At 42.3% G+C, this 18,269-nt stretch overlaps 1 protein-coding gene across 1 annotated transcript in view; it reads right to left on the bottom strand.

Moving 5' to 3' along the window:
- Positions 1-15,357, bottom strand: part of nrg3b (neuregulin 3b) — a 201,595-nt gene extending 186,238 nt beyond the window's left edge. Inside the window, exon 1 of the mRNA XM_026163089.2 lies at positions 14,377-15,357. Coding sequence (XP_026018874.2) covers positions 14,377-15,211 — 835 coding nt within the window. The 5' untranslated portion in view covers positions 15,212-15,357. The remainder of the gene's footprint in view (positions 1-14,376) is intronic.
- Positions 15,358-18,269: the final 2,912 nt, after the last annotated feature.

The following is an 18,269-nucleotide window of genomic DNA, read 5'->3' as shown; positions in this document are numbered from 1 at the left end:
TCTTCCCACTACCCGATCTCAGCTTAATCTTCATTATTCTCTCTAATGCCACAGACTCTTTCTGGATGGAGTGTCAGTCCCATCTTCACTAACCCTCACAGCATCCAGCGGTCCCATGCCACCCTTATTTGAGACACACACACACACTCCACAAATTCTGTAAAACAGACGGTTTAGGAGTAACAACATGCAAAATAGTCACTTGGGTACCCAGCTGAGGCTTTAAAGCTTAAGTTATTATGAAGGGGATAGGGTGAAGCCGCTGGACTGAGGCAACCTCACCAACTGCTTTCCCACAACTGCAATAAAATATTCCGTCATATCCCTCAAGCATCCCTGACTCCAGCTGGGATCAAAGAGTATACTTGATGACTGAGAGAGGAGTGCATATTAGTGCCAACAACGGCGCTGTCTCACTTGCACCGAGCTCTTCATTCCGTTCCATTAATGGCCGTCATGGATGCATTAGAGCAGAAGACACATCGGAGCACGGAAAAGTCTTTGCATGTCGCTCACATGCTCTGTCATGGAATTATAACGATGGGAATTTATGTTTCTTGTCTCTGCTGCTGGCTGGTTTGTTTGCACTGACTTAGCAGTCGACAACAGTGAAAATCTCACCTCCCAAGCACAGCAGTAAACAGAACAACCTTAAAATTATGAAAGGCTCAATATGCACAACTTTTGCTATTCAAGAGATCAAACAGGCTCCACATCTCACTGTGGCTGTATTCCTTTCAGGCCGACTGTGACAGGTGTTTTATAGGAAGGAGCACTGTTGTTGTGGATGTCCTATCAATGATTCAATGCTGCACATCAGATGGAAGGGAGAGACAGAGAGAAAGATGTCTCTGCCTGGATGTTCGGAGGCGAACTTTCAATATATAATTCACTGAGTTGTCTGACGGATAGGGTGTGAATGTGATGGATGCTCTTTCAGTCTGGTGAAGATTCAGCGTACTTAAACCTTGGATCTCTTAGGCCACTTTGAGTATGAACTACACCACTGCCAAATGTCCTTTTATGATCTTTTGATCCTTACACTGTACAGCTGAAGAACCGAAGCACTACACACACGCACACAAAAAGCACGCACCGAACAGGTAAGTCGCTCTCGCACACGTTCCTACAGAAGATAACTGACAGCCGGTTCTTCCAATTAAACCGGGAGAACAGCAGAAACTCTCCAGTAACTCTCCAGTTGAGTAATCAAACGCACACAAGTGCAGTGAGTAACAAAAACACTTCATCCAATTTAATACTGGCAAGTGTGACGTGTGATAAATGTATTTACTCCCCATTGATTTTATTGATGTGCATTACAATAACAGCACCTCCGCTGACTACGCACCGTTTCCATGAAAGCCTTTGTGGGTCAATCACGGATTTGCAATTGTGTTTACTCAAGCAGAAAAGGGTGCTTGACACAATTTAAATGAAATAAATATCATTTCAGAACACCTTTTTTTTTTTAGATAAAAAAGCAACTGAGCAAAGATCCACAGTCCAAAGAGTGTGAGTGTTTATTGTTATGTTTAATCGGCAGGCTCGGGCAACAAATCCATGGAACGGAACCACGTAAGATGGCAGATTAGGGGAATACGGAACACACTCTGGAGTGATCGCTACGCTAGGGCTTTTGTCTTGTTATCTTTGGGAGAGAGTTGACATTATCCCCATGGATAAGGTTTTACCATGCATGGATTACCGCATGAAACAAGCTGTGTACGCCCCCAGGAAAATAACATGAGAGGACCTTAGTTGATCCCATCTCCCTCTCCACTCGGGCTCCATCCCTCACTATTCATCACTGACATGATCGGCACACCTGGGGCTTCTGACACTGTGTTTGAAAATAATGACATCTGCTGTAGTTTCACAAGGAGCATTAGGTCATTTTTCACTGTATACTGAACAATGGGTTGTGCAAATACTTAAACAAGATTTTGCTTAGTCTTTGAGGCCACGTTAAATGTACATTCCTGCACAGATCTTTTCATTAATAATTTTTCAATCAATTTACACATATCAGGCTTGAAACCGTAAGGCAGGAAAATGGCCGAGCTAAAAAGAGACACGATCTAAATTTTGTATGAGCAACATAATACTAAATAAAAAAAGACAAGACGAAACGTTATTGAAAGGGACGTCCTTTAAAGCGCTCGACTGAAGTAGCCTCCTTAATATCTTCAGAAATGGTATTCCACTGTTTGGAATCTGAAAGCCTAGTTTTCTTTCTTTCTTTTTCCTAGTTTTTAAGATCTAACGCAGCGAAGGATCAGACTGACTTGTGGACAAACATAAAACAACACAGACTCTTCCATGCAGGCTGGTCCTCAGCCTCTTAAAGCTTTGTGTACAATGAGAAGTACTTTAAAGATATGCCCAAACGATACATGGAGCCAGTGCTCTTCAAAACACAGTGCTGCTCCACTTCAATTAGCACGATGCGCCGTCTGGTTTTAGTTTTGATCAGAAGTCTTGCAGCAGAATGTTGAATATTTTGTAGCTTCTCAAAGGCGAGCAGAGCATGCTATCAAGACAGCTTCTTCTACACAACATCTCATCCATTTGATGAATGCACAAAAAGTTGCTGAAAATAATTTCACGAGACTTGAAACAGGACCTTCGTTGTGACAGCAAAGTCTTTGGAAGGTTTTAAATAGAAAAGAGGCCATTTGAACCTCAATGTCTAGGTCAGGTTTGTGTAGGAGAGACTCAACGACTGCAGCAGCTCTGCGTCTGGAAAAATCCTATTGTCAGGGCATGTGTTTTTAATTTTCAGGACATTATCTGACACTCTGTTATAGTCATGCTTAAAAAAATCTAGTGAGAAGACAGCACGGAGAGGATTTCCTTTCATCTTTAAAGGCTTTTTAAGGGAGGAAAATCGATGTATAAACTCCTGGAGTATGAAGGTAGTATTTCTTTGTGAAAATATCTCTATTTGTGCAGTAATTTGATTGTTGGAAGAATTTGGTAATTCCACCCCTTGTGCCATTTGGGGCCTTACATATCACCATTATGTAATGCCTCACAAAATAACAGATGAATTGGATAATCTATTTGTAATCCCATTTCACATTTGCGGCAAGGTGCAAAAAGACGTGAATGGAAATGATTGCATAAGGAACTGAGCTGTTATGGAAAGCAATGGCTGCTACACCTGTGCAGCTTAAAGGTTTAGCACAATATGAACAACTAAAGAAATTCAGGGTCCTATTTTGAGCACAGCAGATATCAGCGATGAAATAGGCTCGATTTCTTGTCATAATTTCCTTGGGAATTCTTCTGGAGGAAGTGGCGACAGCAGCTAATATGGAATGATGAATGATACCCTTATCTCTTCCGGTACACTCCTCAGATAAGAGCTCTTATTGGCTGGTAGTCATATTATCAGTGATGTGAGGTGACTGGAAAAAAAAGGGAAAGAAAGCCTGCAAAGAAGAAAGGAGACAGAAGAGAGAGGCGTGACTTAAAATAGAGGACAGAAGGATGAGAATTTCAAAGAAAGAAAGAAAGAAAGAAAGGAGAAACTAAGTTTAGAGGCTTGAATGATAGTGGGAGGGAGGCGAGAGAGGATGAGAGAGCAAGAGGTGACCTCCATCTTCACCTACACCTCCACACGCCAAAACAACCCTCTCCATCTCAACCAGGGCATCATGGCACGTTTCCCGTCACTGGGGGTGGCAGCAGGCCACACATTGCAGTGAATCAATCCGACTGCTGCAACCTCCGCAATCCACACTCTCCTGCAGGCTCGTCATGTACCCAGATGCTATGTGCGAACCAGGAAGTGAGAAATCATGTTCTACATGCTGCACGCGCCTCCGTTCAAAATCGTGATTTAAACATATCTCTGTGCTGAAACAGCTGAGGTCTAGATACAGATAACTTTGGAGGAAATGATGAAACGCTGTCTACTTTACAGCAGGGGGTTTATGTTTATACCAACAAGATTAGTGCTAGTTGGAAATTAACAAAGGAGTTGCAAATTATTTTTTCTTTCTTTTTTATTTTTTTTAATTAATTATCTATTTAAAAAAATAAATGTAAACATTAATACAATCCACAAGCATGCTATCGTATGTCTTACTCACAGTGTTCTCCTTTTATAACCCCTCATGCAGCTTTAGAGGATTTGTAGGCCGTAAAAATGTTTTTCATAATAGTTAATGAAGGTTTTATGCAACCACTACAGCTGTAATTTATCCAGAATGGAATCCATTTATCTAACAGACTAGGGAAGAACTAACCTAGCTAACCTAAATCACAAATGGCACTGCCACTTACAGTCCCCTGGCAGACAAAAATTGGACGTTATTAGATTCATCGCATCCCACCAAAACCTGCCTCAAAGCCACCATCACCGCCAACGCGTCGAGGCCCCACTTCCCTTCTTTTCTGCCTCTTTTGTTTGCAAATTGATAACAGAACCAGAGACCCCACAGGGTCTGTAATTCAATATTGGGATCTAACAGTCTCAGATCAGATATGATGGACTGTAATGCTCTCTGAACTTCCACATCCACACACGCTCCTATAGCTCAGAGCCCCTCGAGCTATAGGGAAGTAACTGGGTAACTCTTTGCATCGATGAGCGAATAACTAACTGAATGAATGAATGAATGCGTGAATGAATGATGGGGTTTTTTTGAGAATTAGAAGCAGACATAAGTGAGTAAGTGAGTACCCACTGTGTTAGACTTGCATTTGACAGCTGGTGATTGAACTGAGCCTTAATGAGCATTCCCTAAGGTCATGCATATCACCACCGTCACTAAACCAAGCCTTTAAAGCTGCCTCCACTACTTATTTCTTTCAATTTGAAAGGATATAAAGTGGGAGACGCATGGTCAGAGACAATAATGTCCACTGTTTACTTTTCATAAGGATTATTCTATCCCTTAGGCTAAGAATACCTTTATTTCTCTGTGGAAATATTAATAACAACTTCCTCTGTGGGGAGAGATATTGCCACAATTATTAAAAAACAAAGAGCAAAAACAAGCTAAATCCCAAAGTTTTCCTGTGTTTGCATCCAGGGCACTTATGAATATTGATGCCATTGACCCTGAATAGCAGCCTATTGAAGCTAAAGTCCATGCACTTACATCCTTTACATGTTTTTGCCATAATAGGATCAAGCACAGGGCAGGTGAAGTGCTTTATAAAAGGGAATCTTCATCAGTTATGCACATTTCCCGGCAATACACATTCCACATGGTATTCTTTGGATATATTAATATTTCACCTCCCTGAATATAATGCTACTCCTCGCAGCTATCTCTCAGTGGACATTTTGTCCACATGAATCACACAGTGATCACACAGCCACTAAGATGGCTTCGTTCAGTACTTAAAGTAGAAAAGTTTCTCCTCAGTGGATAAACAGGATATGGATGACTGCAGTGACACACTGCAAATATACTTGTACCCAGACAGAAATGGCTGATTGATGAGTCACATTTCAGGGCAGCTGAATAAAAAAACAAAGCAAAACAAACAAACGGAAAAATCAAAAGAGTATAAAGAGATTTTTTTTGCTTCTCTTCAGACATTTTTTAAAAACTTTTCTGTCTCTTTAAGGTCTTGCCTGTATAGCAAGATTGACAGGGAGTGAGATACCCGTCTCGAGCCACATTCCCTCAGGAATCACTGACCTTTTACCACCAGCACGAAAGTCATGTATAATTTAGGTTCCGGGAGCTTAAGGTTAGGGTCGGGGACATTGTTGCAGTTAGGCTCATATTTAACCATCAATGCTATCTCTTTTTCTAGAATGTTCTCAAAAGCCGACACTAATAGAAGCTGCCGATTGATCAGTTGGGTTGATATCATCAGCTGATATTTTCTATTTGTGGCACAGTGCTGTGGTGGTTAGCAATGCTGCCTCACAGCAAGAAGGTCCTGGATGCAAATCCACTCTGACGCCATTCTGTGTGGAGTTTGCAGGTTCTCCCTGTGTCTGTGTGGGTTCTCCTTGGGTAGTCTGGTTATCTGGTGATTCTAAATTGACTGTAGGTGTGAATCTGACTGAATGGTTATCTGTCCAGGGTGTTCCCTGCCTCTGCTCCTATGAGAGCTCCAGGTAGCCCTCAGAAGAAGACTGATTAGATATTTGCTGATCTATACTAATGCTGGTATTTATGACATTTGATAAACATTAAAAAAGTTGGCCCTGAAGAAACACCCTTCAAGTATCTTATGAGTGTTGATATTACATAGTTTGTCCACCACAGTGCAGTTTGAAGCTTCGCTGTTAGCAACACAAGTGTTTGAAATATCACAAAAACCAGTTTAGAGAAAAAATACCCACTGATACAGACGAATATCAGATTTTTATATCACCAAATATCACTATTGGCACGTCTTTAATATCTTCTATCAGTCGGCCTCTAGAGGCTAGCAGCAATCCACAATCCAGCTTGATAAATTGACCATTGTTTTCTCAATTTTGACATTTTTGTTTCATACAGAAAATCTCAAAAGTTTCAATTTTCTACAACATAACAAATGCAAACATCAAAATTCCTCGATTCCTCCCTATTTGAAAAGAAAGAACTTTTGTTATTTTTACTTAGAAGGTCAAATACTGGCCATTTTTCTTGAATGCCAGAATCAACTCAAAGAGTTGCACAATCTTACCAGAAGTTGGTATAGTGCATGCCTTTCCCATTTATCTACATAACAAAAAAACCAATACAGCTTCCCACACACATATGCATAAAATGTATGTGTACTGTATACAATAATACACTGATACACTGATAACTTTGACTGATTTGCATTGCTTGCTGATTCAGTTCAGTATAGAACAAACCATGCAGACATTGCGGTGACAGGACAGAAATGAAATACTTGTAAAATTCAAATGCGGATAATACCTTCAGGGCAATCTGCATAAAAATGAGAGATAATAATAGAACGGCTAGAATGGTGGTCTGAGATATGTAAAATGTCTGGCTGAGGCCCATTCAGTTAAGTGTGATGTCTCTGTGCTTTTAACTTGTATCTGGATCCTCACTTCTGGGGCCTGCTCTTGAAGTTTTTGACAGTTTTTGCGCCAATAAATTTTAATTTTTTTATTTTTCTCCTTTGTATCCAACATACCCCATTTCTCTCCTCATGCCATCGTTCATTCTTCCTCTCTTCCTCTCTCCTAGCCATCCTTACTCGAGGCTCGCTCTCCCGCCCTCTTCCTTATTGATTCTTTGAGGTTCAGTGAATAGAGCAGAGCACCAGCAATGGAAAGGGCATGGGATCAATTCCCACAAAATTTCAAACATTCACTGGGCTGTCACTCTAGGATAATGTGTCTGCAGGCTTTTCTTTCTGCTTTGTTATTGGTGCCCATCAGTGTCAAGTGTCTCTGCTAGATGTTCAGGGCCACCACTGCACAATACTGCACACATCTTCTACTGTCTGATGAAACCAGGTAATTCTAAATTCATAACTCCCTGATATTTTTTAAGATCTCTGCTTTATGAACTTGATAAAAAAATTAATAAAAGGTTGTTGTTTTGATATTGTAGGTGTACAGTTGTTTGTATGTTAGAAACACTAATGGAAGCCATTTGGTACAGTGTCAGAAGAATTATAGGTAGTGCAGTATGTCTGAGTGCATGGCCTTTCCTAATGCCTTCTATAGCAGTGCAAATATGAATAATTTCTATTTGTGTCATCTTACCGTTCACACAAACAATCTATGGATACAGAAACAGCTCCTCGCTCATTTTAAGCAATTAAGCATCTAAATAAGTGTTTGGTATACAGCTGTGCTAAACAAAGCTTTCAAAAAGCTAACTAGCATTCACTTTAACAACATCAAAATATCTCTACCTTAAATGGGACCATCATGTTGCTCTTCTGAAGCCAACTAGCTAGACTAAAATGTAACTTAATGACTTTCAGCCTCAAATGATAGAAGCTGGGGCCATATAAGCCTGCCTTCCAACTAGGAAGGTATTTGTAAATCGGTGCAGCTGCACACACTGTGCAGAGGCAGCCTTGCTTGGGCCGGCCTCAGCGAACAAGCAGAGCATGTCTCGGGAGAGACAGAGGGGCCTCAGAGGCAGCCTGGCAAATCTGAGCCTGACCTCCCTGGAGAGAGCGAGAGAGAGGCAAACTGGATTTATATCTTTGTTTTTAATCCCCCTTACACGCATCACTTGTCCTACAGTAATACTTTGTGCAGGCTTCGTGTATAGTCAAGAAGCAACAGAAACAAACAAACAAACAAACAACAGCAGAAAAATCAGGGCTTGCATGTCAAAAAACCTTTCTACTACTTTTTTTTTCAGTAACATCAGAGAAAACAAATCATTTACGGTTATGGTCTCTTTTTTATTGTTCCTACATCTGTGAGGTACTGTAACTGGCTCGCTTTTAACCCTAAAATCATATTGTGATGTTATTCTGACTCAAATGAAGTAAGTACAGTTTATTTGAATGGCACATTTTCAGTTCAATTGTATTTTTACAGCCCCAAATCACAGAAACAGTCACCTCAAGGTGCAAATTTAAAGACCCTACATTTAAAACCAAAGCGCTTTACAATATATCAATGATAAGAACAATACATGAAAAGTAAAAGTTGAATAAATCTAAAATAAAAACGTTCCTAAAACACACTGTTCACATAAAACAGCATGGCACCACCAACCTACTCTCCAAATAGTTCCAGAGATCAACTGATTCCAAAAGCCTGACCAAAAAACGCAAATCTTTAGTTCAGATTTAAAGACAATCCCAGCCTTTGATTCTTGTCTGAGGTCATTCAGGAGATCATTACAGAGTCTTGGCGAAACAAGAGCAAAGGCACGACCCCCTTTTTGAAATAAGCTTCGATCGCAGGATGGTTAAGGCTGATTGGGGACTAAACCTTAATGATTTTGAGCAAGTGTATGGACGGAGCATATCTATCACATTCAAGACCATTGAAGTCTTTAAAGGCTTTAAATTTGTGTTGACATTTACTTCTTATTAAGCTTTTTGCGTGTGTATTTATTTGGCTGGGGCCCGTCACTGTAACTGAGATGCCCATCTGTTTAATGACATTTCCAGGTAACAATGAATCTGTCGAGGCTGCTAAAAATAAAAACGTCCAGATTGTCATTTATCATGATCAGAGCTTTTTATGCCAAATTATTTCGTAAGATATGTGTTAACAAGCTCAAAAAATCTGTTAATTGCATACAGGAAAAAAAACAAGCAGCTTCAAGATGAAGGACTAAGTAAAATTCCATTCCCTTAAGTGACAAGGGAGCCAGGCTGATCATTTAAACCTATAGGGAATAATAACAACAAGACATTTTGGGTTTTTTATGCCTTCAGTGCTCAGCTGTTTTGATTTAATAGCTGTTTTTTTAGCCAATTGAGTTACAACTGCCTTGATGGCTCAATTTCTAGCTTTAACACACTTTGATCATGTTCCCCAAAATGTAAAAAGTGCTGATGCAAACTGGGACACTTCCCACATATAAAGGCGCTGACTGACTCTGCTCTTTCTCTAAATGAGGAAATAGCCATTGATTGCAATAAAGAGCAAGAGAGACCTTTGAGTCGCTTGCAAAAAAAAAAAAGAAGCAAAATTTGAATGTGGCTGGTGATTCACAGGTCTGTAATCAGGCTAGTGAGATGTGGACGGAATTACAACCACACTTTACTGAAGATTTCTTACAAATGAGGCGAGAGACGCATGGGCCCCGAGCCAACACAGAGTCTCATGGTTGCCCAACAGACATTCATTGTGCACTGCTCCATTTGCCTGTTATATCCCTGCTTGTATGTAGAGAGTGGAGCTGCATACATAACCTCACATAGAGAAAAACAGACGAGGGATTCATGCGTACGGGCACACACATGCTTCACGGTTTCCTTTGTGTTCACGAGTACGTATCGGCAGTTCAGCGACTACTCATGGATATGAGCTAAGGAGCTAAAGTAAAAGGGGGACAGAAAGCACAAAAGCAAAGCAAAAATAGATGGTGGAATACAATGACACAGAGAGCGGACACAATAACCACGGGGAGAGAGGGAGATGGGGGGGAAAGGGAGGAGAAAGGAATACAAAAGGACTAGGTAAAATATGTCATTATCCTCAACAGACAAAGATTTTCTGTCTTCCAGGACACAGAGATTCGTTTAGATCTTCACCAAACGTAGCAAGTGGTAGTGAAGTAGAGGGAGAAAAATGCTTTGGAAAACCTACCTCCTATATGTCATCAACTTGAAACCAAAGACTGTACATTATAACAACTTAAAAAATGAAATCCCTTTTATCTGAAGTCACGGTTTACAGGGCATTTTATCACCTGCCAAGAATTTCCCTGCGTGTTCTTATGTTGTACTGCACAACTAAAGGCTCCTATAGCAAGCGTGATACAACTGAGCCTTAGAAGAGGCGATGTTTTCCTTTTTTGTTGGGGTTTTGAGAAAAATAAAGCACATAAAGACTGAGCAGGTTATGAAATTAAATGTAATTAGCAGAAGGGTTGTGAGAATGCAAGTGATATCCAGTAAATAAAATGCTTCAATATTTGAGCCCATAGCAACACCGCAGGAGACGATGCATAGCAGAATAACGTAGCAACAAGAAGCTTTTCAACACTGAGTGCAGCCTTGACTTGACAGAATAAGCATCAACAGTGGTTGAAATAGACACTGAGAACTAAGCTGTACATTCCTGGTGTCTATCCTGAGGGTTACAGATGTTTGAGTTAAACTTACACAGATTTACTTTGACATTTCAAAGTATATAGATATAAACACATAAATATGCACATATATTGGCAATACTGTGACACTAAGAAGTCCATATGAACTTCATTTCCTCCATAATGTCATTGAAATAGGAAATTTTCACATTTTTTACATTCATTTATTCTGAAAATGTGATATCGGATATTTCAAACATTTATTGCTTTAATTTAGATGCATATAGCTTATAAATCATGAAGATAAAAAAAAATCAGTATCTTAAGTTGGTGAGAGGTTGGGTATTTCTCATCATTGTTTAACAGACTCTCTAATAGGTTCAGGTCAGGTGATTTGGCTAGCCAGTCAAGCAGAGTTATGTCGACACATGGTGAGCAAACCATTTGGTAGTAGTTTTGGCACTGTGGGCAGGTACTTAGCCCTGCTGGCAAAGGAAATCAGCATCTCCGTGAAGCCCGTCACCAGGTAAAACCTCCTGGTAGATGTCTGGGTTGATTTTGGACTTAATAAAACATAATGGACTAACCAACACCAAGACATGGCACACCGAATGATCACAGACTGTGGAAACTTCACACTGGACTTCAAATCCCTGGCTTATGAGGCTGACTGCTTTTCCTCGAGATGCCTCAGACTTTGATTTCTAAATGGAATACAACATTTACTTTAATCTGAAAAGAGGACTTTTGGACCAATGAGCAACAGTTGGGTTCTTTTTCTCCTCACTCCAAGTAAAAAACTGCTGACATCACTGGTTCAGAAGTGATAAGATATTAGGAATGCAACAGCACAAGCCTCAGTGCACTCCCTGTCAAGTTCTGGAATCAACTTTTCGTCACAATCAAGAAAATCAAGATTGTAGTCATCCACGTTACTTGTGCACCTCTTCCCACCACACTTTTCCCGTCCAGTCAACTATCCATGAATACAGAAAGCTTTGATATGGCACTCAGAGAACAGCCAGTCTTTTCACCTTCTGCATTTTTCCCTCCTTCTGGAGAGTATCAGTGGCCGTCATCTGGACAACTGTAAAGTTGTCTTCCCCATGATTTTGTTGTGTGGACAGAACTATACTATGAGACAGATGCTATTCGTACGGTTTAAATTGTAATGTACTCAAACTTGAAAAGAATGAATCACGATAGTGGATTTCTGATTGGCTGATCATGGGCTACAAGCTGTCATTTTTCACACAGGCTTCATTCAAGTTTTGTTTTAGGAGAAAATCACTTTTGAATTTGTAGATGCTCTGACAATGATCAGCTGCTGTCATGGTTTGATAAATCTAGCTGTAAGATTTTCTGGTGAAGTACCTGGCTGTTAAAATGGCATTACTCACTGTAGAAGCGCAACATATTTTTATTTCAAATAACACTATTTCTGGCATTGTGAACTACTACCAAAGAGCTTTCTAAACTCTCACAAGTGATTTTGAGAAACACGACAAGGGCTTAAAGTTTGTAACCTGGATTTGTTGTTCAAGGTTATAGTTTGCATTATTATTTTGTATCACAGAGATTCCTAAAACATTAGCCAAAATCCATACTTGTTGCTTTCAAGCTCAATAAGCCCCGTAGAGTTGTGTTTTGGTGCCAGTGAAGTGCCACCTGCAGGCTTTACTAAAGGATTCAACAAGTGGGCCAAAATGTCAGCCCACTCTGCATGATGTCAACAAGTGGGCTAGAAACTTCTATAAAAAAAACAACACCAAATAAAACAGCATCAGCCACCAGTGAAAATTACGTTTACATTTCAAAGCTTCTATTAATGGAAGGCAGCTTTACTAAGTATGCTCTAGCTTGTGAAGCCTGCGCCCTTTTATACTATAGAGTACAAACAGATGCTTCCTGATGTTCACACAAGGGGGTTGCCCACTTTGGCAGCTTTCAGCTGTTTGGCAGCTCTTTGTGGAGTGATATAATTGACTGTGGAGCAGTGGATTATTCTGCAGGAGAAGTCAGAAGACTGTCTTTATTCTATTCCTCATGCCACAGCTGTTTTCTGGCCAAACAGGTTTACCACAGCGCCCATATTTGGGATAATGAGAAAGGTAGCACAGCAGGGGTTTTTTTGTTTTAAAAAGGTGGTTTAACATCCAATTTCCAAACAGCTATGCAGGAAATATGTTGCCCTAAGCTAAAGAAAAATATATCACTTAATCACTGTCAGTGGAGTATTAGCCACTGACGTGTCCGGCGACGAACACGGAGATAAGAAATAACTTGTAGTCATCCGGAACTGCTGTCCAAACATATGAGCCATAGCAGAAATGTTGAGAAATGAAGGTTCATGTTGTCATCGTGATACTTTGTCACTGCCCTCTGGAGAAGTAGGTTGAAAAAAGAACAGGAAGCTATCCAAAAATACTCTAATGGTGAGTCCAGTTATCGGAAGTGAAAATGCAACTGAGCCAGAATAGGGCACTAAAATGAAAGACCCCTACTGAAATCCCAAAATGCTCCCAACATCAGTGAGTTGAAAAAAAAGTTACATTTTACGTAGTCATACCCAGTTCTAATGATTACACACACATCATGCTCCACCCACATAAAAAAAAGAAAATCTGTGTGAAGTTCAGAACATGTCCCTTGTGGAATTGATCACGAAGCCTTCTTTCTTTACACAATGCAAAATATGCAAAATTCACAGCTCCCCTGCTTTAAACCCTATCTCCCTATAGCCTTTCCCTCACTTAGCCCTCTCCATCTGCTATCTCTCTCTTCTCACAACTCCTACTCTTCAATTTCCTGCTTTGTTGTGCTTCCCGCATTCACTTCCTTCCTTCGCCATCCTCTTCAACTTTATGTTGTTTTCAAAGCATTTCTCATCTTTTAATCCATTTCCTACCACATATATTTCCACTTGTCCTCGCAAACGTCATTCTCATCCCTGTACCCATCATATTTCCCCCTCTCAGTCTCTTTTTTTATTAGTATCTCCTCCTCCTTGCCTCCCTGCAGTGTTAAAGCTGTACCTGCGGCATTCTGCTCTCAGTATCCTCTCATCTAAATGGGATGTGTGGCCTTGTTATAACTGATTCCTCTAGACAAGAGGTGAGAGCTAACCTTTCTCCTGCTTCCACACCTCACCCGCTCCTGTTATTTGTTTTCATAACACAAATATGCTGTCCTCGGTCACAGCATCCATCAAAAAGCTTTAACATCCCAACTCTAGCAGACAAAACAAAATAAATTCTACGAAATGGAGCTCTGTCTTTAACGGTGCTTAAACCACTGTGTGAAAAAAAGAAAAACCTCCTCCGGAGGTAAGATTCATATCGGATTAATGCACAAGTGAAAGATAAAGACAAGAGGGGTGAAAATACTGAGAATATCCTCGGATATCTGCCTGTGCTAATGAATATGATTAATGTTAAGCTGCTAGAGTATCCACTTTCCATGTGGATATCGAAGGGAAAAAAATTATATTCTCAGCCCATGAGTTACAACAAAGCATATCAGACGAAATAGGTTTTCTTTACCAAGGCACACAGGTAGAGATGATAACTCGTTACTGTAGTCAAATACCATCCTTCCTGTTATAAAGGCCCAGAGAAAAAAGAAGCTCTTGTGGTACACTCATCGGGAGACTCACACGCATAACCTCACACAGCAGTACTCACTTATACAATTCCATAAATTCAAAAAGTGAACTTACGCGTCCGGAAGCGGTGGTGTGGGCGTGTGGCCGGGCCCTTGCCTGGGCGTCCATGATTCCAGCGTGACGTGGGCTTGACAGGGGCTGGCGGTTGAGAGGTGGTCGGCTGTACCTTAGCAGTGGCCTTCAGTGTAGCTGTAGTTGTAACAGATGTGGTAGTGGTGACGGTAGGAGAAGTCTGCCCTGGCTTGGAGTTGACAGCTCCATTACGTCCATTGCTGTTTCCCTTTCTCACATTACTTCGAGGGGTGACCTCCCTACCGCTGGATGGTGGAGTGAGTCGGGTGGCACGAGTAGCAGAAGTGGTAACAGTCCCGCTAACGCGGGTGCCAGCACGGTTATGAAGGTGTGGGGCACTGTTGCCATCTCCATTGGCAGTGCTGCCATTGGCCGAGTGATTAGCTGGAGGCCCTGATCTAGTTCTTGGCGCTGGGGCGGTACCGTCTGCAGCTAGTGGCGTGGTAGTTGACACCATTGCTGTCGTAGAGGCTGCTAAAGTACTGGTGGCAGTGGAAATGTCAGGCCCCTTGGGCATGGCACTGGGTTTAGAGAGAAATATAGGATCCTGTCCAATGCTACCTTTAGGATCCACTAGATCAGTGGGGACATAGTCTTGGACGGATCCCACCACAATCCATTTTAGCAGCATAAGACTGAGTCCCAGTCCCACAAAGCCCATGACTAGGGGCACGGCACAGAGCCAGGTCTGCTGGCGAGGCCACACGGCACAGGGGCCACAGCGGAGAGGGCCTGGGGCTCGAGGAGATGCCTGTTCTGCCCCTGGTTCCTCCAGCGTCATGGCTGCTAGAGTACTTGCACCAGAACGATCGCTCATCCTGCTGGAGGTTTTTTTTGTCTCTTTTAAGGTACTGGGAAGGTCAAACAGGTGGCCAAATTACACAATGGCATGTAAGAGGAAGGACAAGTGGTGCAGAAGAAATGCTGTGCATCTTAAGTAAATAGTACCCACACAATACCTGGTCTATATGCCTTCATGCAGCAACATAAAACACGTACTAATGCACAAGCACCCACAAGCAGAGCAGACACGAGATAGCCTAAGTTACTCAGTCACGTACTAGGTGTAGGCTTACTAATTAAAAGCTGGCACGGCACTCAAATGCATACACGAGCAATATAACCTACACTCCCTCTGGCGGACAACAAACCACATAAACTCACACAGACACAGAAATGCACAAGAATATACACACAAGCACACAGGTTATGGACAGGTGAGAGAGAGAGAGAGAGAGAGAGAGAGAGAGAGAGAGGCGGGGAAGAGGGAGGGGGGTCGGGGGAGGGCGCCTCACTGTAGTTTAGCGCTAACGAAGCGATGATAAATCCCAGGATGCTTCACTCCCTTGTTAAAAAGCCGACGCAAAAAAACGAAAGATATCGATCCGTTGCGTGGCGAGCTTCAGATTGGAGCTGTAAATCCATACGCGTGTGTGTTCGTGCGCAGACCAACAACCTGGGCTAAAGGCAGCACCCTTCTCCACTCAGCTGGATGATTATCGGCCGAATAAGGTCGGCAAAAGACAAATTCTTCAAATCACTCTACTCTTGGGTCTCATCGGAGTTTACTTTACATTAGAGCCTGTAGCTTATGTGCAGCCTACTAATGGGCTCCCTTTCCCACTTGCAATGTCTTTGTAGGCTGCTCCAACTTTGCCCCTCACAGCCCTTAGGAACGGCCACCCTTTCGGTCGCTCCAGCTGTCGATAATCCAAGCCGGTGAAAGCCACCGAAACTGAAACGAGGCAGGGCAGAAGGGGATCTGATGTGATCTGCCAATGAGACTGGGGCGGTGTTGCTGTTGGTGGTGCCCTGAGAAGCGGGCTAAATCCAATTGATCCTGGTCTAATCCATACGCTGACCACCCCGCGCTGATTTCCCGGAATGACAGCGGCGTGTCTCCAGAGCAGTCTGACTGCAGTCCGTCCCTGGGATAATAGATCCGGTGTTTGGTGGAGGAGAGAGAAGAGAAAGAAGAAGAAAAAAAACAGGAGCCCCTTACGATTCGTTTACCTTCGCTGCATTCCCACAGTGGTGCAAGCAGCAGAAAGGGAGACGGGTAGAAAAGAGGATGGGGAAGAGAGAGAGAGGGAGGAGGGGGGTACTGCTGCTCTGAAAAAATGATGCGGCGGCTGTTCTTGGAGGCTGCAGACTAGGGAGAGACAGAGAGTGAGGGGAGAGAGGAGGAAGGGGAGGGGAGGCTTGCTCAATCCGCGGTGAATGATGTGGGTTTCACGGCTCCTATCCTATCCGGCGCTCTCCTCCGGTTCATCGCCGTCCTCAATACTCCAAAGTGACGAATAGTCAGTGCCCCATCTTTCCCCGTAGACTCCACGGCTGTAGGTGTGCTCTGACTTCCTTATCAGCAAGAGAAGAGAAGAGGAAAAAAAGAGGAAGAAAGTGACAATTGTGGTGGGCAAAAGCAGAAAGATAGCGGGAAAAACAAGACAGAGCACAGATGCGTGTTGGCTAAAGCTCTGCAGCAGATGCAGATAGGAGGCAGAGGGAGGAGGCGGCGGCGGCAGCAACAGCGGCGCGCACCACACACGCACGGCAACGAGAGAGGAGAGGCGCTACCATAGACACACCCCAGGGAGCGGTGGAGCGAGGGAGGGAAAGGATGAGAGGAGGAGGAGGGAGGCGCCACCCCGATGTCTTCCACCAGTGGCACACAAGAGCAAGCAAACCAAACACCGGGCTCATAATTTAGGCTATGGGCGAGTTGGAGCACTACTTCAACTTGATACTTCCGCGGGCAGTAGATGAATCCCGTATTTAACAGTTCACAGGGGACAGCGGTGCTTTAGGCACACAGCCAGCGTGGTTTTATGGCCAGTGCGACTTAGTGAAATGAAAAATGTGCGTTCGTACTTTTAGAAAGCCTACAGTTCAGCAGTGAGACGTAAAGTGCCCGAACCATCAAGGCCTTTGGGACCTGCTGTATGTAAAGCATAAATGCAACGCAAACAAACAAATGTGTGTGTGCACAAGTAAACTTGGACGACATAGGTTAAAGGCATTCAGCGAACTTGTATCGTCTTTTGAATTCTGAGATATAACCACCATTCGGCATCACTTGGAGCAGTCGTCTGTATTCTCTTCTTCGTTTTAAAATAGCTTGCAACTTTGTGGCAATAATTTCCTACTTGCGGGAGCTTTGGTTGTCACCAGAGACACATCAGTGTTGCTGTTATTTTACTACAGTACCTTTTCCCTGTTCTTCCTCAATTAATTGCAGTTGTATTATCATTAATCAAAAAAGTGGCTAATTTTACACAGGTTGGACTCAGTTAAGGGTTACTCAGTCAGTTAGACGTCTCCAAGCCTGCAAATCGTCTCAGCTGTCCCCTTTTGTTATGTGCAGAGAAAGACGTTTGCAAATACAGAGACAGTCTTTAGTTTCACATGCACCGTTGCTTGCAGTAAGGACTGTGGTCTTATTTAAGGCTGCCATCTGCTTCTTTGTATCATGATTGATTCTTTTTTAAATAGAGAAACGGGAGTAGTCGACAAAATCAAGAAAACCGTTTATCATTTCGAAATGTGGGTGCATCTATATTGCTGTACATTTGAAAAGAAGGCTGAAAATGGGTGCGTGTCTTTGTCTAAGTATAAAAGGAAGTGAGAAGGAAAGGACCAAGATAAAGGGGTGTCTTGGTCCTTGATGTGATTCATCAAGTATCCAAAACTCACAACAACTCAGAAAACCCTCCAAAAACTTAAACATCTGATATTGCATTCTGTCTTCTTGCATATGGCAAAAAGTCACATTTTAAACTTCTTTTTTTTCTTTACATATTCCTTTACATTTTAAGCTGCTGCCAAAGCGGTTCCGCTTTTTTATGGACAATAACAACTTCCGTGACCCCGAAGTT

Source organism: Astatotilapia calliptera, chromosome 8, assembly GCF_964374335.1.
Source record: "Astatotilapia calliptera chromosome 8, fAstCal68.1, whole genome shotgun sequence".
Classification (NCBI taxonomy): domain Eukaryota; kingdom Metazoa; phylum Chordata; class Actinopteri; order Cichliformes; family Cichlidae; genus Astatotilapia; species Astatotilapia calliptera.
The sequence above is the reverse complement of the archived record's forward strand: the minus strand, read 5'-3'. Positions and strand labels throughout refer to the sequence as shown.